Source organism: Triturus cristatus, chromosome 4_2 (assembly GCF_964204655.1).
Source record: "Triturus cristatus chromosome 4_2, aTriCri1.1, whole genome shotgun sequence".
Classification (NCBI taxonomy): Eukaryota; Metazoa; Chordata; class Amphibia; order Caudata; family Salamandridae; genus Triturus; species Triturus cristatus.
Window position 1 is genome coordinate 466,700,722 of NC_140586.1, and position 23,883 is coordinate 466,724,604.

Genomic DNA, 23,883 nt, shown 5'->3' on the forward strand with positions numbered 1-23,883 from the left:
TTTGTGAACGTATGCAAAATATTTTTTATGAGCAGACAGGGGTCCCATTGACCAATGCCTGCCCTTAAAAAATTAAAATATATATGCTTTTCTTTTAAATGCCTCATATTTTCCGTTCATGAAAACAGGCTGCATTAAAAAAAGTTCCTTTATTTAAAAAGCATTTTTTAAACAAAAGGGGGTTTGGGCCTAATACCACACCCAAACTAGGCCTCAGTAATAGTTTTGTACAACAAGATGTTTGGGTGTGTGACACAGATTAGTAACATTTAGGCACAAACCACTTTGACAACTAAAGTTGTTTGGTGTTTTAATTACACCTTCCTGATTCAATTACTATTTAGTATACACGTTCAACATTTGGATCATGTCAAAACCAAGAAGAACAATCAATAAAGAAATTAGACACAACATGAATGGCAACAGCACATTTGACATTAGACAATTACAAGACCAATTAAATTACAACACATGAAAATGCAAAAAATGACCAGTCCATCAATTATACATGAAACGATAGCTGCACAGGTTATTTACAAATCTCAAAACTGCAACCTGCCAACGACAGCTAGTCATATATAATACGATTACAACAGGCGAATTGACCTGTTTGCAGACTGTTACTCCGTGGCTCAAGTGGGGACTGTGACTAGCTGGCTCGGTTAGTCACAATCCCAAAGGATAGTACATTTTTTTGCATTTTCATGTGTTGCCATTTAATTGGTTTTGTAATTGTCTAATGTCAAATGTGTTGTTGCCATTCATGTTGTGTCCAATTTCTTTAAATGAGACTTTAGTTGTCCAAGTGGTTTGTGCCTAAATGTTACTAATCTGAGTCACACCCCAAACATCTTATTTAAAAAGCAAACACAGACATGGTTGTCTGCTGTCCCTGTGTTCTTGTAACAGAGGGACAAGGGCACCCAAAGCAATTGGTCAGGGACCTTGGGAAGTTACGTATTTTTGAAGACAGTGGTCCCTGAAAACAAGGAATTGTAACAAGCAATAATCAATATAGCCACAATAGGTACTATATTAAGGCCTATGTCCAGCCGGACAAGGCAGCTTTAATAAGCAAAAATGTTTTCAGTGATGTCACAAGATGTAAGCAAAGCAATGGTGGGACACAAGCCTGTATCCTATGGCTTACATATCAAGAGGACATGAATTTGTGAAAAAACACACAGGCAATTGAAGCGATGTTTCTTATGAGAAGAATAGCAGATAGTGAAACATCCTAGTCACCTTCACGACATTTCATACACATAAGTGAACATAGTGTAAGGTGAACAACATAGTCGACGACGTTTCGATCCTTACTGGGGGGGTGTTAGGATCATCATCAGGACTGATTAATATGGCGCCCAACGTGGGCGCCATATTAATCAGTCCTGATGATGATCCTAACACCCCCCCAGTAAGGATCGAAACGTCGTCGACTATGTTGTTCACCTTACACTATGTTCACTTATGTGTATGAAATGTCATGAAGGTGACTAGGATGTTTCACTATCTGCTATTCTTCTCATAAGAAACATCGCTTCAATTGCCTGTGTGTTTTTTCACAAATTCATGTCCTCTTGATATGTAAGCCATAGGATACAGGCTTGTGTCCCACCATTGCTTTGCTTACATCTTGTGACATCACTGAAAACATTTTTGCTTATTAAAGCTGCCTTGTCCGGCTGGACATAGGCCTTAATATAGTACCTATTGTGGCTATATTGATTATTGCTTGTTACAATTCCTTGTTTTCAGGGACCACTGTCTTCAAAAATACGTCCCTGTGTTCTTGCCCATTCCCAATGGGTCAGAAATTGCAATCTGCCTCATTAATGTTGATAAGGCAGGTAAATTGAAACCCTCATTGGGTATCCCTAAATATTTCTAAGACACATTAGTAAATTCTGTTTTGCAAGTTGCAAATAGCGAGTCGTAAAAAAACACAATTTGCGACCCGCAAAACGGAATCGTCGTACATCTGGCCCACAGGGCCGGACGGGCCCTAGCGGGCACCGGGCTATTCCCCGGTGCGCCACACGGGTGGGGGCCGGTTTTGGACCCCTGGGGGCCGTTTTTGTTACAGGGCCGTTTTTGCAGCATAGCTGCAAAATCGGCCCTGTAACAAAATCGGCCAAAGACCGGCCCTGGCAAAGAGCTCGGCGGCATGGGGGATGGGGGCCGGCTGAGCACTTTGCCAGGGCAGGTTGTGGTTCCCATTCCGGCCCTGTGGCCCTAGGTTTCATACTGCTTATGACAGGGACAACACTTGAAAAATTAAATATGTAGGGACACTACTGGCTTTCAGAGAAATCTTTTCTGCCCAGTTGTGATACTGTAATGCTTGAAATGACCACACAGTCGGCACTGGAAGTGGCAAGAATCATTTGCATGGAGCATGCCTCTGTGGCAGATAACATTGTTGTGTTGTTTGCTTGCTTTGTGTTGGTTTGTCTTATGTTGAGCTGTGTAAATTACTCTACAGATATTAACAAGTTAAGTTACAGTTCAGCTAAAAGCCGTACATTCCCTGAAAGTTCCAGTAACAAAGAACATTTTGCCCCAGTCTCAGGTGGTAAATCGTGTTTTTTGTAATAAAGCTACCCTTTAAAATATTAAAGCTGAAATTGTCGAGCTAATAATGTAATTTCCTTTATTATTACCTATAACAAATCCAAAGAGTTGAATTTTAAAGAATGTATTCATTACGTGCTTTCTTTATTTATCTAACTTTACCATAATAACCCCTTAGTGCTCCTTAACTCTTCTAATTCCTAAACCCTTAAAACCCTAACTAGTCCTTAAAGTTACCATTTTCTGCACCCTGAAAAAAACCCTTACTAGACTTTTGCACTACCCTTCCCTGAACTCTAAGACCTTCGACCAAGCCTCTCATGTTACCCATTCCTAAAGTCTAAAAACCATGAACATCCCTTAATGCTGCCCTTCCCTGAACCCTAAACATCCCTAAATATCCATTAATCCTACCTTTCCCTTAACCTCAAAACCTCTCACTTCAGAAAAGAACCCTAATATCCCTTAATGCTATCCTTTTTTTAATCCCCAAAACTCCTTACTAGTCACTCTTTCCCCTCTCACGGTAAATATAACTCTTCAATTCAGTATCTGACTACGCCTTTGCCCCTGCTCCCAGTAAATTTACCTTTCCCTATAAGTCACATTTATCACTGTTTTCATAGCCACAACTTTCTTTCATTCTATAGTTTCTGTCGATGTCATTTTTAACACAACTTTTTTGCAGTCTACTTTTTTCCCCACAATATTTTTACCACAAATTGGAAAATCACCACTGCTTGATCTCTTCAAGTGTTTACGACACCTGTCAGCTCAAAACAGTGGCAGAGATGTGTCTCATATTAACACGTACATGAAATTGCATAGGTGTCTGTGAGTTTTTGTGCAATTGCTTACGGTTTTTTAAGAACTTCACCAAAAATCTTTTAAGCGTGCGCAGCTTATTTTCGCAAAAGTGGACGCTTCGTGTAAATAATGCCTCCTAGAGACAGGCATGACACTGGATTGAGTAGAACATATTTACCAACAAGTCACATTCTGCGAGAACAAGTCCCTTGATTCTGAAAAATACCAGCAAGTGAATGATAAAATAATTCATGTATTTCGCGTCCCTAAAATTTGAGAATCACCCAACTTTCACCGGCGTATTTAACATGCTAGTCTAGCCTACTTATGTCCCTGTTACCATCCTCGTCAAACATAGCTCAATAAAGAGAAATATCTTCAAAGAATCACATTACTTTTAGGAAATAGGATGGCTTTTTATCAACTCCAGCATGACAGCCCCAGATCGAACGAACAGTCACTTACTTTAACGGCGTGCTATTAAACGTGTGCGAACACACGCATCTCCCCGAACCAGCAACAAACGACAAGGACAACACGCGTGCCTGCAGTCTTCAAGGCGCTCACTAATTGGGATGGAATGGGCAGCGTTCCGACAGCCGACTACTTAAGATGGAGCACTTAACATATTGAAACGCAGTATAAGAGTAAACAAAGTCTAATGCCGGCCGGGGTCTTATTCGGTTTGGGGATGTCCAGACGGCTGCTAGAACATTCGTTTTTAAATGAAATCAACGTTTTTTAATGCAGTATTTAGCATAAACAGCTCATCTCTGTCCCCTTGTCAAAGTAAGCCTAGTCACATTATTTAGACAAATAGAATTCTCTCCCAGTACCACTCCCATTAATTTGCATCAATACATTGACGCAGGCTTGAAGAGATGGAAGCCAGTGATTGTGGCTGGAGGTTTTTCAGTGATCAGTAGGGGAGCATTAAAACGTATTCACGCAGGGTCAGTAGAGATCAGCGAATACAAATGTACATGGGTGTCTGTCCTGAGCTCCATTAATAGTGTGTCGATAGATTCCTAAAATAGTTAAGATAGGGTGCAGAAGGGGCCGAATACTGCATTCAAAATGTGGACTACATCAGGAATGCTAAAGCTGAATCCAAACAATGCAGTAAAAAAAAAAATCAGCCACAACGCAGAACGCAGGAGCACCAATTCCTTAGAACATACATTAAGTGGGTTTTAGCTTCACCCAGAGGAGTATTTTTCACCGCATTGTATTGGGTATTTGGTGTATCATTCCCCCTTCCGTGACTTGCTTCCATTTTAATGTGTGCGGGACTCTTTTGCTTGAGAAGTGCATTCAATCAACAACACTCAGTCACCTCCAGGTCTTTATCTCTTATATGCATTCTATATAGAAAGCAATCCTTTCTCGCTACTTTTGTCCACAGCATTGGCAAAACTTATAGGGCAGGAATTCATCATCATCAATAAATCTTTATTTGGTTAAAAATCATAAAAGAATACTATTATTCATACGAAAAATTGCAATAAAAAAACTCAATGAGGAGTTAAAACCATAGACACAACAAGTAACAGATACGTCCAGCAGCCTATGTACAAATATGCATAGTACAACATTGGGCATCAATACGATGTCGGTTGGAAAGGCTCCGAACGCCATTCTGATTTTCCTAACCTGTGTAGGAACCCATGTTTCCGACTGACTCAGGATAATTTCCGACCGGTCAATTATGATAGAAGGTAACTGTTCAGCCTCTCTGACACTGTTCTGACTGGCATTTGAAGACTCCAAGTTGGTCGGAAACAAATCGTACAGGTTTATGGACCACTTTTCTGACCGATGTACTACGATGTCGGATTCGGACAACCTTTCCGAATTGGTCTGTCCGATATAAAACTGCTGTCTGAAACGGAATTTGGGGGCCTGTAGCAGGGCCCCCTTCACACGGAGGCCTCCGGTTGGGGCCCGCGGCAGTACCCATTGGACCCCTCTTTACAACCATGCAGAGTGTGGCAGGCACCATGGGGTGCCTGTGAGATGGTGCAAGGTTTTCCCTGAAGCACCCCTTTTTTTCAATGGGAGCCTGTGTTGTTGGTCGGAGCACAGGTTCCTATTGAAGTTAATTGGAGTCCGACTAAACGGTGTTCAAAAACATTGTAATTGGTCGGTCGGGCTCACCGAACCCAAGATGGTTGGAAGCAATTCCGACAATGAGTCGGTCAGAATGCTTTCTGACTGACATCGTAATGAGGCTCTTTGTGCGACCATGCTGGTAGCTCATGAGATGATTTATGCATGGCATTCGGTACTGTCACCCTGGTAATAGAGATCACTAAAATGTATCCGGTCGTACATAAGGCCAATTCATTAGCCTATATAAAATGCACATAGTATTGCAAGTATTACGAATTCTACACAAACCTGCTCTCAGATCATAATTGACATTATGCAACCGTGCAAGTAAAAAGTGATTTGTGCATGGCAGGCAGCACAGTCGCCCTGATAATATGGGTCTCTAAAAGCTTATCAGATCATCCATGAAACCATTCCACTAGTCTGTATAGAATGTACATACAATTGCAAATAGTGATAGTTATACACAATCCTGCAGTCAAATCATACAGGTTGCTTCATGCCATGTAAACATTTACTATGCCAAGATTGGGTTATTTGCCCACCATATTGTGCAACCTTACTGCAGCTGTGATAAATCTATATGCCACAAGACAGACCATGTAGGGATGTAATAATTGTAATTATAGTAGAGCTGGTCTACAACATCTAATGTTAAGTAACCTGAGTAAGAGGATTAGGAAACGTTTTCTTGGCACTATGTACAATTCACAGAAACAGAAGAAATGAAGCAAGGATTGTGAAAATTCTGAATTACATGGACAAGACACAGGGTCCTTTTCACAAAAAGTGGCTTGTGGATAGGAAACCAATAGGTGGGAAATATTAAAATGGAACCTTACCAGAAAATATCTTTGATATCTTGGTACAGTATTTAAGTAGGGCTCCATATAATAGTATTTAGCGGAGTATGGGACACTGCCCTCCTCTTCCAAACTCAGATACTTCTCTTTGCCTTAACATTCTGAACAGAAGATCAATTTTAACAGTGGCTTTAACTGATGCACTAATACTCTGCGGAATGTCAAAAACCTACAGGTGTGCTATTGAATAAAGCTGGGAATTGTCATGAGTCAATCAGTGAATATTACAGGCTCTATCTTGTTTCATGTAATCAGTAATCACAGCTTAATTGAGTGACGCTACAGTTCCAAACCAAACTGGTAGTCCCAGTTCCTCATGGCATACAGAAGTGGGTGCACTACTGGAAGCATATAACAGCTTTCGCAAAAAAGTATTTTTTGCGGATCTGTAGTCGCGCAATATCACATGCTCACCAAATACCTGCACCATATGTCACAAATGATATAATCTTGCCTTATATATTTTGATCATCACGTCCACGGGCGATGAGCCCATTTTCACGGCAAACTTAAATATTGCAGCTGTTGACTGTTCAAGTTGAGACCTCCTCACTTTTACAAAATGCCTCCAGGTGCCTTTGTTTTCAAAGGGGACACTGGATATGTGAAAGCTGCCACACATAGCAATTTGGAATTACAAACATGGAACGTCCTCAACTTGCTGAGCGGCTGACCACAGACCATGGTAAAGGATTTGGATTTGTTAGTAGTCAGGCCCAGTCCATCCATGCATGATACAAAATCATTCAATAACTTTTGCAGGCATACCTCAGTTATAGATAATGAAATACAATTGCCGGCATGAATGAGAACCAGCAAACGCTTATTCCCCACCCTTGATACGTCTGCCTACGTGCTCAACAAGGATGACTCAAGATCAATAATATAGAGAAAGAATAGGAAGAGAACCAAGATAAAACCTTGTCTGATGCCCCGCCTGACCTTAATTAGAGGAGTGCATTCACCATTTGGGCTGTATCTTATCCATCTTATACATCCTCTTACATGAAGTTCAATAAGTAGGTGCACAATATGCGGGTCCACTCCCATCTCCCACATCTTCCCGATAGCCTCCCTCTGTCAACATTATCATACCTAGAGCTGAGGTCCATGAAGGCTAGATGTAAGCACCCTCCCTTCACTTTGGTGTATTTGCTAATCAGAAGGTGTAGGATCAGGCCCTGATCTACAGTACCTAGGCCCTGCCTAAATCCATACTGCACTTCTGAAAAGATGCTTTTTCCATTCAGCTTAGGACTCTAATCAGCTTAACAAAATTGTATCCATCACTTTTGGTGTAGAGTCAATAAGAGAGATGGGACAACAGCAGAATGTGTCGGTAGGGCCCCCCTTCATGAAAATCGGGATGATAATTTCATTCGGCCAGGACTTTGGTGGATGGACATAAATTGTGCTATGCAGAACATTAATTAAAAGTGGGGCCCAAAGATCTAGATTATTTTTAAAAAGGTCGATGGGAACTCCATCTGTGCCAGGTGCTTATTACTCGAACTCCGTTCTACCACTAAAATGACTTCATTTAGAGTAATTAGTGGCAACCATCCCTTTCCTGGACTTGAATTAATAATCACTGTTGCTGACCGTATATATCAATGCATGAGATTCACAAACCTTTATGAAGTGTGTCATCCATAGATGTGATGGAATAGTCATAGCTAGACTAGTGATATGGGTGCTCACCATGTCTCCTGTGTTATAGTTTCTTTCCTCTCCTTGATTGCTTCTGCTGTATAGCGCAATCTGCACAACCTTCCTTCCTCCACATCCCTCAGTGACTCTTTTAGGGCCCTGTTTAGACAACTGTGGGTTTAGGAGTAAGACCTGTCAAACCATTTCCTTTTCTTAGGCACCCCATCAGATTGTATTGGGAATAGGAATTCTGCTACAGACTTACAGATCTCATTATAAGTCCTCAAAATACTTGGCGGACTTTCATCATGCCCCTGACACGCCATCAAGTGTCCCCAACTTCTGTCTACCAGAGCTGACAGTAGATCGCCTGGGTCACTATCAGGCCATTTATGCCAGACACCTCTAGTCTTGATAGCCACTATTAGGGGGGTCAATAAACATGGTCAGGCCAGCAGATTATGATCACTCAGGCAACTCTGTGGTATTGTAAAATTGGTAACCTTTTTGCCTCAGTGTTTTGATATAGCAATAAAATCAATCAGGCAGCCAGTGCCTCTCCAAGTTAAGGTGGCTTGATTTGTAGCCGCGACCTAGACTATGTCCAATGTATGCACTAGGTCCTGTCTGAGCATAATTCTAGTCAGAACATCACCACATGAACTATGTTCGAAATGCAGATAATCCACATGAATCTATTGCCAGTTAAGATAAAGTCACCAGAAGTTATACAGGGGTTATAAGACTCCCCCCTCTGCCCACCATGTGTTTGCTTTTTTTGTGTGTTTTTTGCAGAGTTTTATATAGCGCAAACTTGTCCCGAATCCAATCAGGTATCAGAGCACTTTACATAGCACCAGTTAGGTTACATGAGGACACACATTATTTTTTTTGTTAGGCACGGGGAGATTAAGTGATTTGCCCAGAACCACCGGATGTTTAGCGTCATTACCGAGACTCAAACCCAGTTCTCCCAGGTCCGAGGTCGAGCGCCCTAACCTTTAGTCCAACTCCTCTCCCCGATATTCTTGATTCCATAGGCTTATTGCCTATGGGGTCAAGAATAGCTTCTGGGTCTATATCATTGCCCAGGACCCTGGATAAGGCCTTCTTAGTGACCCCCAGCCTCTCCTCTACACATTTAATTTCCGAGTGGATAGTATCCCCTGCAGTAGTCAAAAACGTGTTACTGCGGCTGTGGATGACCGATCCTTAGGAGGCATAGCAGAGGCAACAGACTTTCTTTTACCCATTTTCCCAATCGGAATCAGTTGTTGCATTACAAACAGTCAGGCAAAGAGATGTGGCCCAGCACAGTCTTGTTCAGGAACTGATGGGTGCAGACTGGCCTGCTCTTGGCCTGGTCTTCGTACTGGCACACGCCTGGGCAGATAAGCCTCATTAAATGTGCCCAACCGGTGCAAATCAGGTGCCCCGCCTACTCACGCTGCACACTGCAGGGCTTTTTGGGCCTTAGAGTCCTGCCCGGCCTTTCAAAATAGCGTGTGCCACGCCGCAAAAAAAGAATCCTCCTTAAGTTCAACATACCAGCACGAATCAGGTGCCCCGCCTCCACTCGTTGAACACTGCAGGGCTTTGTGGGCTTAGAGTCCCTTCCAAATAAAGCAAGAGTTAAATAGATAACCAAGCATTTGTGCATGCAACACATGTAAACACCATTTGTGAATACCTGGGATTATATTTGTAGGCACATTGAAACTAAACCAAATGACTTTGTCAATGTTTTTTCTATGAGTGTCAAGTGGGCTGAACTGGTCTGTACCGAAGGTTTAGACTGATTATGCTTTCAGGGTCATTCTGAGGTTGCCAAATGAACTGCAAGTGGTGTTTGTACATTGTTTAAAATTCCATTTAGAACTGTTGCATAAAGATTTCTGGAGAAATTTGAGCAGAGAAAGATCCTGGTTTACATTTGCTGGGAATAAGCCAATGCAGCGCTGGTTGGAAGTGCACAGCTCTGTGTTGTATGAATAGTAGAAAAGTGCGCAATGGCGTATTTGGTAAGACTCACGCACCAATGATGTATTGGGTCAGGCTTTGTGCTGCAGTGCAGAGGTGAACGAGCAGTCTTGCATGAGCCTGGAATTGAAAGAATACCATCAAAGGCAATTATTTACATGTAGACACAATCCCACGGGTAAGTGGGCAAATTTGTAGAAATTGCATATTGCACATGAAAATATCACTTATTCAGCTTGGCCATTGCTTGTGCCTGGTTTCATTTGGATGTGGAATTCTAAACCTATTCATGTAATGCTTCATGTGGCTGTGAGTGGAATCTTTTATGTGTTTGCATACTCCTGTCCCTTAACATTTAAACTCACGGAAAAAAAGGTTGTGAATGAACACATAGTGGCTGTAGTCATGTTAGCAGATCTAACATCACACCAAAGACAGTTTCCCAAGTATTAAATATTCACTTGATAGTCAATATACTAGTAAAACTCCTTAGTTGCACTAATAGTCTCATCGATGTTTTGACCTTACCAATGAATCCAGAGGTCATCATCAAAATGTGAACATGACAGTCCGTGGAAGTCCATGGAACGATGAATGTTGATAGCGGCAGTAATTGGACTAAATACATTTCTCAAAACAATAGATCAAGAGGCTGAGCTTACGACAACACAAATCCTCGCTGACAATGGAGTCCAAAAATGTATTAGCACTCTAAAGTAAATACTGAGAGTGTCTGCATTCCATGTTCAGAGTTTGAAGGAGAGGCCTCAAATTGACAGGTACAGTAAGTGTGCATGGCATCTGCCTTAGTGAGGTGAGATCTTTAAGGTGGTGTTAATAGCCTTACTCCTCACATGCTTCCTAGTGTTAACAACTGTTAGTTGCTTTTTCCTCTTATAGATTTTTTATGTCAACGAGAGGTGGGGTATAGTGATGATCATTGTATGCTCATCAGGGACTAAAATAGACTTATTGTTCAGCTGCAAATGTGGTATGTTTCTTCCAAACACTTTTAACATTGAATTTTTGTTTAGGACATCTTGGTGCTGCCAATGCATTTAGAGCATGCCAGTGTTTTGAAGTGAGATAAAAATATGAGTTTGCTAGAGAATGTTTAAACTGAATATAGTATTAAGTCATCTTTCATTTTCCATCTTTAAAGCAGAAGTAGCATTTTAATAGCCCTTTGTCTTTTTATATCAATTTATGTAGGTCAATCTGATGGCTTTTGGTGTGATTATTTACAAAGTATTTCGACACACAGCAATGTTAAAACCTGAAGTTAGTTGCTATGAAAACATAAGGTAAGTTCTGAAGTTTCACAAAATATGTTTCAAAGAAGCATATATTGTTAAGAAGTTATTTTAAGGTGTGAATTAAAAAATAATCTTATTGCAGACATATCCCTTCTACTCTGATGGTTCACAAGACTTAGGGACACATTTATCCAAAGATCATGCAGTGAATTGCTGCACTGCATGAAAGGGAAAGGGAAGGAGCGTGTCATATTTACTATTATATGGCACATTCCTGTTTTTTTCCTTAGCTTGTCCACAATGTGCTGCCTAGCTCCAACACAGGAACCCTTACGCTATGGTGCAAGGGTGCCGGCATTGTAAGCAGGATAGTTTTTGTGCAGGAGGGGACATGTTGCTGCACAAAAACAATCCACAGTAATGAGGAAAAATAACAATATTTCTTCTTGTTACATTTCACCGGAGGATACGTAGCATTTTGACGCATTTCCAGGTCTACCACTAAAGGTAACGGGGAATGTGCCAAAATCCATGGGTGGATGCATGAGAACAGCCACGCTCCAACCATGGAACACCTTCATGGGCCAGAGTAACGAAATGTAGAGGTTTGCACTGCGTTGCATTACTCTAGATTTATCCAGCCATTCAAGGCCAGACAAGGTGTCCTTGCATGGCTTGATAAATCCTACTTACTAGTTGCATCACCCTTGCGCCCATTGCGTGGCAAATACTTAATAAATCTGCCACTTAATCTCCTACTTGTATTTCACCTATAGTTAGAATAACCCATTTTCTATCTCTGCATCCTTTATAAATTTATATATGGCTTTCATTCTTACCATCTTAATCCTTACAATCTTGTACTCAAAAAGTTCTCTTCCCGTCCACGCAAATCATTGTCAGTGTTTTAGTCTAATCAAAATCAATCAAACATAGGTTTATTCACAGCATCTTATCTAATCTTTGTTGCTCCCTTTGTATTCCAGTGGTACCCTGCACATGTTGCATCCAGCAAAATATTAAATAGTAGCCTAGTTTTTTCTCAACTTTACAACTGCTAAAACCTTTATTCCTACTGTGAATATTTCTTGTTTGGATTTTTGTTACTTTGTGCTTATTATCTTCCTGCTTCCTCCATTCGTCCTCAAACGTTTTTAAACTTTGTTTCTAAATTACTTTGTGAAATATTTCACACCTCACATTTCACCTGCGCCTGTTATCCTTTTTTGACGTATGGTTCTTCTCCATGTTTGCTTTCTCTTTCAGATCTTTATATGCATTTAGGACTCCTACTTACTTGGCCTCACTCACCCAGTTCTATGTATAGAAAAACATCTTCCTATCATATGATAATGTGGGAGCCGAACATGAATAATCACCCGAACTCCAATCATTGATTACCCCAAACTTTTTACCAATGTAATTCTGTACCAGAAACTCCAGTTGACCTTGTAATTAGAGACTATACTCCTCAAGAGGAAACGACAATTTAGTAGAGTTAAACACAACATAATATTAGATGCGTAAAGGCCTGAGTTCTAGATCAAAAACAGAGCAAAATGTTTATTTATTACAGAACAATAAAAATACGGCACAGAGAAAGAAATTCATGAATCGCCATAAGGGGCAGAATAATGCAAACTCAGAATACTTTATAATCCCTAGATAGGCACATGCTAGTCAAACATTCTAAGTGTTACCTCATAGAGAGCTCCAACAGCATGATATCTTCTATGATGAAAATGGCAAAAGAATTCTGCAAAATCTCACAAAAAATCTGACAAAATAAAGCCCTCAAAAGGCAGAAATCCAGAGTTTTTATAGAGAAACAACACAAGCTATTAATAGATTCTGCAAATTCAGCCTGGTATGATCATGGTTAGGGTACCATTTGGCAAATCAGACACAAAAACATAATAATGAAAATTGTGCAATTATTTAGCACAACCCATTTCTTAAGGTAAGAATAATCTTCCACTTGCTTCCTCACTAACTACACTCCAGAGATGTAAAATACAAATTAAACTTTTCTTAAACAATGGCTCATATAACTAGCACCAACATGTCTCAAGCCAAAACTTCCAGTGGAAGCCCTTGAAAATGATACTTTAGGTATGTCATGGAAGCCTGGTTCACAATGCACGCTTTCTAACAAATATTGTACATCGCAATTATGTTGACATCATTCCCTTGATGCACCGTAGAAACAAGGGTGAGGTGCCATTACAGCGGTACACTGATTGGGAGGGGGAATCTGCAGGAGAAGTTTAACAGAATACTAGGGACTGCTTCCATTTTATAAAAATGGGACTTACAAGAAAGTATGATGTAACTATTTATAGCATTATTTCCTATTTAAATGACATAGGTAACTTGTTTGAGGTGAAATCTCATCAGTTCTTCGGTTATGGCTTTTTGCATCATGAAAACTCAAATATTTCAAAAGTTATTTTATTAAAATATTCACATTTTGCATATTTTGAAAAATGCTATAGCGGGTATAGCATGGCCTGCCATAGCCACATTTACTCTCATTACTCACCTACCTCATCAAACACACTTTAACACGAAGCACTACTTGCACATTTGCCCCAGTGAAAGGAAACTAAAATTGCACATACTGCTCCTCATGTAAGAGGAACGCACCTAATGGTCACCCTTCTACTGCATACTAAATAGGTTTGAGCTTTGTTACATAATCATAATAATTAACAGCTAGAAATGCCACACACCTTCCCATTTCAGGAGGCAGTACACTGTACAAGGAATTCTAGCAAAAGGAAACTGCATGACATCTATGATAAGGAACAGAAGGACCGGCATCTCAAACAAAAGTCAGCATCAATGAAAAGCTATACATGATAAAAAATTATGAGATCCCTAACGAGGATAAAGGAAGTCAAGTCTGCTAAGAATCACTTATTTTGGTGAACTATAATGGTTTGACACAATTTCCATCCAAGAAGAACTAGAGTCTTAAACTAGAGACTAGAGACACAATTTATTAAACTCACTTTCCCATGAGGATATCTATAACCCACACTGTTGTCACAACTGAAAATAATATAAGACCCTTAGCATATTGTATTCATGTGATGGCCACCTACAACTAATTGTCTACTCAGATTGTTAAGTAAAAAAATTTGTTTTCCTTATGGTACTAACACTCATCAAATAATTCAAACACTCCGTCCTGTCAAGATCCCAATGACGGGTTTAAACCATTCACTCCCACTGATGGAACACTTACACACAAAAAAACCAATTATGTCAGAGCAAGCTATTTATTTGCATCAAAAGATATTTTCATAGAGATATGATCAATATAAAATATACATTTCAATTAAAAAAAATTTCACATATAATCATACAGGAGAAAAAAGGGATAAAAGACAATACACTTTGTCATATCCTAGTTAATTCAGACCCCTCATGGGCAACATTGAGTAAGGATTCAATTCCCTATTTCAAATAGTTTGTATGCCCCTTCCGAATTTAACACATGTACCATGCGTCAACGCGTTTCAGAGGCTTTCACTGTTCGTAGCCTCCTTCTTCAGGACAATAAATAGACCCTCCAGGATTTCGCGATTTGCAAAAAAATCGCGAAATCGGCAGTTTTGTAAAAATGCCGCGATTTTTTAAAAACTGCCCGCGAAATTTCGGAAATGTGGTGAAATGTTTTCCCTGACAGAACTAAACTGTTAAAATGTTGTGAAGTAATACTGTCAGTGCCACAGAATGTGCTGGATTATGCCACATAATTTGTCTTAGTTTTTTGCAACCCTTGACGGACTAAGTAAATGTGGAAAAAGTGCCCTCAAGTAAACTGTGGCACTGTAATATCCTGTCAGTGGCGGCAGTCCACCTTTGACAATATGTAATGCCTCGGGTGTGCAGAACAATCTTTGCAAAAGTGGCACAGCTTGTGTTTACTCATGTGGCTGTCAATCACAGTGGACGCTTTCTGCAAGATGTTACTGAATCAGTGCCGAGCTTCAGACATTTCCTTTCATGCTTTGGTATGTATAAACATTTATGGGGGGCTAAATCTTCCATCAACTGTCAGAGTGGATATGCTGGGGCTCTAAGAAGGGGTGGAAAACAACAAAGCTTTGTTAACGTGTAAATGGTCTTTAAAAAGACCTGTAAAGTACTCAGGTGCCGCTACAATAATACGGACACTTGCCTACAGCAGCTCTAAATCTGTCTGTGTGTGTGCCGGGGAAGATGTCACGGCCCGGGCTGCACACACGACGGTGGGGGGAGGGGGAGTGGGGGGGGACTTTGAGCCCTACACGCTTTTTGACCCTGGAAGGTGCGAATAAACGTTGCGTAATATGCCTCCCCTTTTAAAATGTGTCATTGCATTATGTTTCCAGGGCATGACAGTGCTGTGGTGCTCTCTGTGTCTCAATTTCCAACCTGACACATTAGCACAGCCTATGTGTGTGCCAGGCTGCTTCTCGCTCCCCTTGCCCAGAGAGCATAAACATAGAAGCACTGCTGGCACCTGCTGTAGTATGTCCTCAAGTTTCCTGAAAACATGTAAAAGTAGAGTATTAGTTTCCTTGGAAGTACACCTATCTGAATCATGGTCCCACAAGATTGGGGGGCATCAGTGGCACCCTAAAATCTTCGAATTGACGTTGGTAGGTGATCAGAGGTGTGCAAGTCGAAATGGTACACTCTATGGTTTTTAGTCTACCATGAATGCGTCAAATAGTCTCTTGAGTGCTGGGTATGTACAGTGTTTGTGATGTTGAAACTGACCTAACCTCCAAATTCACTACAGCGGTAGTGGCATACACTGGACTGCCAACTGGATTGGGCAGCACTTTATCCATACTGTTCACAGTACGCAAAGAGTCCTTTTTTACTTTCACCTGGGTGTGAACTGAGAAAAATCAGTTAAAGGTTTCACAGCATTAACAGGATCGGAATCAATAGTTAAAAGTTTGTGTGAAATACAAGGATTAACTCTCCTCCATCAGGAGGACCCAGATGTCTTTAATTAACTCAGGTTACTTGCTTTAGTACTGGGGCCGGTGACTTCTGATGCTGGTAGAGCCTGCTTATCTTCTAGAAAAACCTGTTTGGTGACTCCTAAGCATTCCTTAACATTACTGATCTCATGGTTGAGGGCCCCCAGAGCATTAATTAAAACAAATTCAAAAGAGGGTGCCTGAGGAAGAGGTGTCCTGTCTCTCGGATCTGGATCAGCGGTGCCCTGATAGGGGTGCATACATGGGCACTAGAACATCCCAGGGAGAAATACAGTACTCTCCCACAGGGTTAGAATTGAAGCTGTGCTTCCGTAGATCTGCAGACACTTTAAATATGCCTATTACAAGTGCAATACTCTGCTAAAACAGTTTCTATCGATTTCAGGCTGAAAATGAATGATTATGAGTAAAATAAAGTGCCGCAAAAATGCCGCTCAATTTCCATATTTGTGCCGCTAAATTTCCATATTTGTGCCGCTAAATTTGCTAATTCATGCTGCAATTTCCTGGGGGGTCTGAATAAATATTTATTTCTCCTTATCCAGAAATAATCACCTAATACAGAAATAAAACATTTTTTTTACTTTTAAGAAAAATCATATTCTCAATATATAGCATAACTCTGATTACTCTTTCGTCTCTTTAAACACCTACTGGGCATCTTTAATATAGGGAAAGCAGTGATATTGTCCTAGATGGACTTATGTGACTCCAAGACTTAACAAGTATGTATAACAACAAAAAAAAGGAGAGGGGGTTTTGCTTTTTAACTTTGCACAGTGTTTGTTCAAAAAAAACGTTTTTTATACTGTAAGTGTTTCCATCCATTCTTACTACACATTCTATGCATTCTCACATCTCATACTTTGTTGTGAAGTATCACATTTGTACCATCTAGTCATTAATTACTGCATCACTCACCTGTGCAACCGCACTAGGGTGACTTGTACTTAGGGTTAAATCCTGAATGGGATTGTATCAATGTTTCATGGCTCCCCACGCTGTCAGAAAAATATATTAATATTTTTTAGATTAATTAATTAAATAAAAGATATTGAATATCATCATTTAGTAATCAGGGGAACAAGCCTCCCTGATTCAGAATCAATTGTCTGATTTCCCATTTGGAAATATTTTTTTACTTAATTTTTTATTTCTATTTTAATTTTTGCTATAGTCCCTACAGGATCGCTCATGAGTGTAAAGACCTCGAGTCCTTTCTTTCATAATTTTCTGTCTTTAGATCATGCATTTCTCTATTCCATTTGTTTAATTCCTATTAAGGGAGAACTTTATTGGGTTTAACTCGCTAACTATTAAGGTGCACAATTCTTATCATCACCCAGCAACTTCAAAAGTTTGTATCGTTATTTACTTTACCTTTGGATATTATGTCTGGTAGTTAAAACGATGTTTCCTAGAGTATATATCCTATAGTACAGGAACAAATTGTGCCGCCCCTATAAGTAAATATTAGGAGTTATTTTCCTTTCTTTAAAGAAGGAATTATAGAATCACAGGGACACTATATATACATAATTTTCTTGTCCCTTTGATGATACAGCCACGAGTAAAACTTACCCGGAGCAGTAAAAGAATTTTAGAATACGAGTAGCCATCTAACTAAAAGGTGAGCATTGATGTTAAATAGCTTTAGAACCTTTGGTGGGTAAATTGTTTTCTTTGTGTAGTAATAATCCTTGAAAATGATTGGAAAATAACTCCTAATATTTACTTATAGGGGCGGCACAATTTGTTCCTGTACTATAGGATATATACTCTAGGAAACATCGTTTTAACTACCAGACATAATATCCAAAGGTAAAGTAAATAACGATACAAACTTTTGAAGTTGCTGGGTGATGATAAGAATTATGCACCTTAATAGTTAGCGAGTTAAACCCAATAAAGTTCTCCCTTAATAGGAATTAACAAAATGGAATAGAGAAATGCATGATCTAAAGACAGAAAATTATGAAAGAAAGGACTCGAGGTCTTTACACCCACGAGCGATCCTGTAGGGACTATAGCAAAAATTAAAATAGAAATAAAAAATTAAGTAAAAAAACATTTCCAAATTGGAAATCAGACAATTGATTCTGAATCAGGGAGGCTTGTTCCCCTGATTACTAAATGATGATATTCAATATCTTTTATTTTATTAATTAATCTAAAAAATATTATTATATTTTTCTGACAGCGTGGGGAGCCATGAAACATTGATACAATCCCATTCAGGATTTAACCCTAAGTACAAGTCACCCTAGTGCGGTTGCACAGGTGAGTGATGCAGTAATTAATGACTAGATGGTACAAATGTGATACTTCACAACAAAGTATGAGATGTGAGAATGCATAGAATGTGTAGTAAGAATGGATGGAAACACTTACAGTATAAAAAACGGTTTTTTTGAACAAACACTGTGCAAAGTTAAAAAGCAAAATCCCCCTCTCCTTTTTTTTGTTGTTATACATACTTGTTAAGTCTTGGAGTCACATAAGTCCATCTAGGACAATATCACTGCTTTCCCTATATTAAAGATTCCCAGTAGGTGTTTAAAGAGACGAAAGAGTAATCAGAGTTATGCTATATATTGAGAATATGATTTATCTTAAAAGTAAAAAAAATGTTTTACTTCTGTATTAGGTGATTATTTCTGGATAAGGAGAAATAAATATTTAATGTCCTGAAGAAGGAGGCTACGAACAGTGAAAGCCTCCGAAACGCGTCGACGCATGGTACATGTGTTAAATTCGGAAGGGGCATACAAACTATTTGAAATAGGGAATTGAATCCTTACTCAATGTTGCCCATGAGGGGTCTGAATTAACTAGGATATGACAAAGTGTATTGTCTTTTATCCCTTTTTTCTCCTGTATGATTATATGTGAAAATGTTTTTAATTGTCTTCGTTTTTTTAACAAAAAGTGAAATGTATATTTTATATTGATCATATCTCTATGAAAATATCTTTTGATGCAAATAAATAGCTTGCTCTGACATAATTGGTTTTTTTGTGTGTAAGTGTTCCATCAGTGGGAGTGAATGGTTTAAACCCGTCATTGGGATCTTGACAGGACGGAGTGTTTGAATTATTTGATGAGTGTTAGTACCATAAGGAAAAACATTTTTTTTACTTCGCAGTTACTGGGTGCTCTATTTCCTTTTGGTTGATATTGAGCCCCTCTCTCCTTCTTGTTTAAATTACTCAGATTGTTTACATAAATCTTGACATTATGTTGTCATCCAGGAAGCAAATCATGTAAGAAGGAGCTTGGGGTCTAGCAAATTTCGGTTCTATGTCCTACTAGGTAAGACACTTAAAATTTTCATTACATACACCACACATTGTTATCTCACATAACTGCAGCCACTCATCATCCTTCCCCTCCTCAATATGTAACAAAAAATGTCGAGTGACATGGTTGACAGCACCATACAATATCTCTCCTACAATGGAACAAGGGAGTAAGGGAGTACAACAGGCCACACATCTAGCTCTGATGCACCATTGCGAGAGCCACTGGAATAGTTGAACTGCAGTTCATGTCTATGCTTCAATGCATATGCAGAAGCCAAATGTACTTAATGAGATATTTGCTACAAATACTTCTTATGTTCCCTATGAAGGCCATCAGTGGACAGTTGCCAAACCTGTACTCCTAAAGATAATCTGAAGTGGAATGCCTGCCTCTTGTACAGAGGCAACAGTCAGTCAATTAATTCTTACAGCACTACAATGCTAGAAGTGCTCTCAACCGCTGTAGGGTATCCTTACCAGAGGAATGAAACCTTGACACATAAAGGTATCACTGGAACAGTTTGCATGAATAAATGAGCATAGGACATCTTGGCAGTTGCTGTGCATCTGCAACCATTTTCAGGTCTCAGCACTATGCTCCCACCAAGACCACTTTACATGAGTATTAGCTATCTCTAGAAAAATGAGTAGAGCCCCCTGAAAACACTGTACCACAGTCGAATTACAGCAATTGGGCAGGATGTCAAGAGGAATCTGCACCTCAGTTGTAGATGTATGTCTAGCTGACTGCATAAGTCTACCTTAGACAATTCTACACCCTTAGATGCACAAGGAGACATGTGTAGGGTGGAAAGTACGCCTGGGCAGAGTTCACGGAGTTCTGCTACATGGAACTCTTCGAAGTGCAAAAAAACCTCAGCTGCGCTATGCGAAGCTCCACAAGCGGCAGAGTGCGTTAGAAAAATGCTGGTCGCAGTAATTTTCAGTGCAGGGTGTTTGTCCGTGCTGTGAAATTATGGCGAACGGCATCATGCACAATGCAAGCTGGTGCTGCTTCCTTTCTGCCACTTTAGTAGATTTTCTACTCGAGCTGCAGCTTTCTCAACGTGTACGGACGGTTTCTCAATGTGAGCATACCCGGCCACCAGCATTGAGAAATCCGACCGCCTGCATCGAAAATATCACCAGGAGGTTGATTTCCCCCGCTTCGCTAACTTGAAGTCGGCGAGTGTGAATGAGGAAAAATCTTGCCGGGAGGTTAATTTTCCACTCTTGCGCTCGCCAACTTGATGTTGACGAGCGCGAGCAAGGAAAAAACCTCTGTGAGCTCTTAGTAATGCAGAGTGCAGAAAACTCTGCAAACTCCACGAGCAGAGTTCACCGACCAGACTTAATGGGAAGATCCGTCTATGCCAAAGTTAGCCCAAAAAGCATGGTGTAATGTCTCTGTGAAGCAGATCTGTTTGTCTACTACAAGATCAAGCAATAATGGTTTGTGGTGATGGTGGCAGAACATAAACAGCGGTAATGCAAGGCATCCCAAACCTTCCCCAGGATCACAAGGTTTTCATTGTGCACCTTCAAGAAAGATTTGGTGATGCAGACTACAGTGGTGTGTCACACTGCTGATGTGTCTGTGTTTGAGTGTTGTGATCGTGCTCTCCTCATACTTCATTAGAAAACCTATAATGCTGGATGAGAGACTTCACTACCCATGTCATTTTCAAAACAAATGCCCTCAGTTTTTTTACGAAGGGGGTGCACTAGTAAAATCTTTATTCATGGAAACTGGGCAGGCAAAATTAAAGTATCATTCTTTATCTTTTAATCAGCAGCATGACCAAGGGCTATGAAGAGTAGAGGGGTGAGCGGCATGGCACAGAAGCCATGTAGCTGACAATTTGCGTTCAACTCAACAGCACTTTTCCCTCACCCTAAAAGCATTCCTCATAAAATCATTCAGATAAAGTTGGCTTAAACGGACCAAAACCTTAAACGTACAACACAGTGCAGCTACATGAGTGGTTAGAAGCTCCTGTCTAGAAAAGGATCAGCAAATGCAGAGCACCAGACAAATTACCACCCAGCTCAACAAAAAATCACAACACCCTTCGGTACACCCATCCGTCTCCGTACCATACTAAGATTGTTTCTCAATTGATTTTACTTTAACATTAACAAACACAAGCCTTACATATTTAACAAACAGCTAAAAGCCAAAGTCAAACAAACACCCATCCACAACCAGTTGGTCGAAATAACAGAACCCCATGAACAAGCATTGCTCACAGCGTCTTGCCTGTGACACCTATTGGCTTTGCCACTGCTATTTTCCACCAAATAATCAGCACATATGCGCTCACACGCACCACTGCCATCACTGAATTATTTTTCTGAAAACAAAAGGAAAACATCTCATTAGTCCCACCGCTTACACATGTTCCTGCACTGCAACCACTTAAAGAAAGTTTTACATTTGTGTGAAGAAGAACCATTCTGAGATGACTATTGTGTTTGTGTGCACAGGTGTACACTCTGACCTCTCTTTAGGAATGAATTAAACTCAATTTGCAGATGGTCCCTACCGAAACAGTGGCAGACAGAGATTACAGAGCACAGGGCCTGGGAGGGCAATGTGTTGCAGTCGCAGTGGCTGGTACATATTAAAGAGAGCAATACAGAAATAAATGGTGTACTTGTTTGAAATTACAATGCACACATTAATCTTACATACATATTTACAGTGGAAATCTTTAAATAACAAAGGATGTGGCAAATACGCTGAAGAGCAGCATTTTGCTGTGCTTGCAGCAGTGGGGCGAGGGAAGGTGCTTGTCAGATCTCATCCGTGATCGCGTTCCATACTCTCAGGTTTTAGCAGGCCATTGCAAGAAAAGGTCATATGGATATGATTTTTCTCCTTGAATTCCTTTTTGTTTACAATCCTGCAATATTGCTTCTCGAGGAGCTGCTTGTGCCCACAACTATTCTGATCTTGAGGGTGAGGTACGAAGGGGATGCAATGAGACGTGCTATGTAAATGATGCAGAAGTTCCTAAAAATAGTGCAGGCTAAGAGGTAGAGCCCTAAGATCAGGCCTGATACTATATGGAGTATGTTTTCAAAGACCTATTATAGAATTCGGGCACTCTTTACAGAAGGGTGTTGGCCCCATTAACTTCATTAAGGTCCAAGTGAACAGATCATGAACAGCAAATCTAAAGTCTTTTTCAAGAAAGAAGGATTTACTTTCTGAAATCTGAGGCAGGAATAGTTGGTGCTATTTGGTTTTCATTTCCTGAGCGATGTGTTTCAATGTACAAGTCAAGTGACCTGGCACTGTTGGCTAGCAAGGATGTCATACCATGTAAATACATTTGGTCAAGTTGTGGTCTTACTAGGAACATCTGAAGCAATGCATTAGGCATCCTAGGAGTCCATATTGCAGGAGTGAGTGTTGAGCAGGACTTAGGTTTGAAAGTGTTGAAGGCTGCTGCTGGATCCAAGGAAGTGAGGAAGCAGGGGTTGCATTGTCGTCATGTGGAGTATTCCATTCAGCACCTGGATGGGGCTGTCGGTGCTGCACTGCAGTCTGGTTTCAGATTGGTAGTACTTCAGCAGCCTGCCACTTGATATTTGTGTGTGGATGGCTGCCATCAGCCTATTCAATGTTTTTCCTAAGAAACAAAAGGTCAGGGAATGGATGATGGTTAACATTCCTGTTAGATCTGGGGGTCTCTAGTTGGCAGGGTAGGTACCACTGTCCAAGTAGGGACCCTTGCTTCTAGTCAGGGAAAGGGGGATACACGGTTAAGATAACCCCTGCTCACCCTCTAGGTAGCTTGGCCTGAGCAGTCTAGGCTATCAAAGGCAATGTGTAAAGTATTTGTACCAACACTCACAGTAACACAGTGAAAACACCACAGATTTACTCCACACCAGTTTTAGAAAAATAAGGTATCTTTACTAAAACTTCACTAGACCAAATACTATAGACAAACCAACATATAATTCAAAAAGGTTACTTTAAAGATAGTTCAAGAGTTTGCAGAAAGTACTCCAGGATGTAAAAGTCAGTGTCTTGCACAATGCGACTCTCAATGCACAAAATGCGACACTTTCGTGCCCAACAGTACCTGTAGTTGCGATAAGGTTCCCAAAAGCTATAACAAGGAAGCTTGCAAAGGCGATGCGATACTCCTGAGATCCTGGGGAGGCTTTGCAGCAGCCCTGCTTCACGCAGCAGAGGTGGATGCGCCGGCTCCGATCTGTAAGGGGAGGATGCGATGACTTTGGCCTTCGTTGCGTAGGTTTCTTAGGGGGAAGCTTCATGCACAGGTTCGATGTGACACTCTTCGATGTGGTGCGATGC

General features: G+C 40.4%; 1 protein-coding gene across 1 annotated transcript in view; it reads left to right on the plus strand.

Moving 5' to 3' along the window:
• ADGRL4 (adhesion G protein-coupled receptor L4) overlaps positions 1 to 23,883 on the plus strand; it is a 560,895-nt gene that overhangs the window by 512,131 nt on the left and 24,881 nt on the right. Inside the window, exon 14 of the mRNA XM_085601960.1 lies at positions 11,199 to 11,290. Coding sequence (XP_085458086.1) covers positions 11,199 to 11,290 — 92 coding nt within the window. The remainder of the gene's footprint in view (positions 1 to 11,198; positions 11,291 to 23,883) is intronic.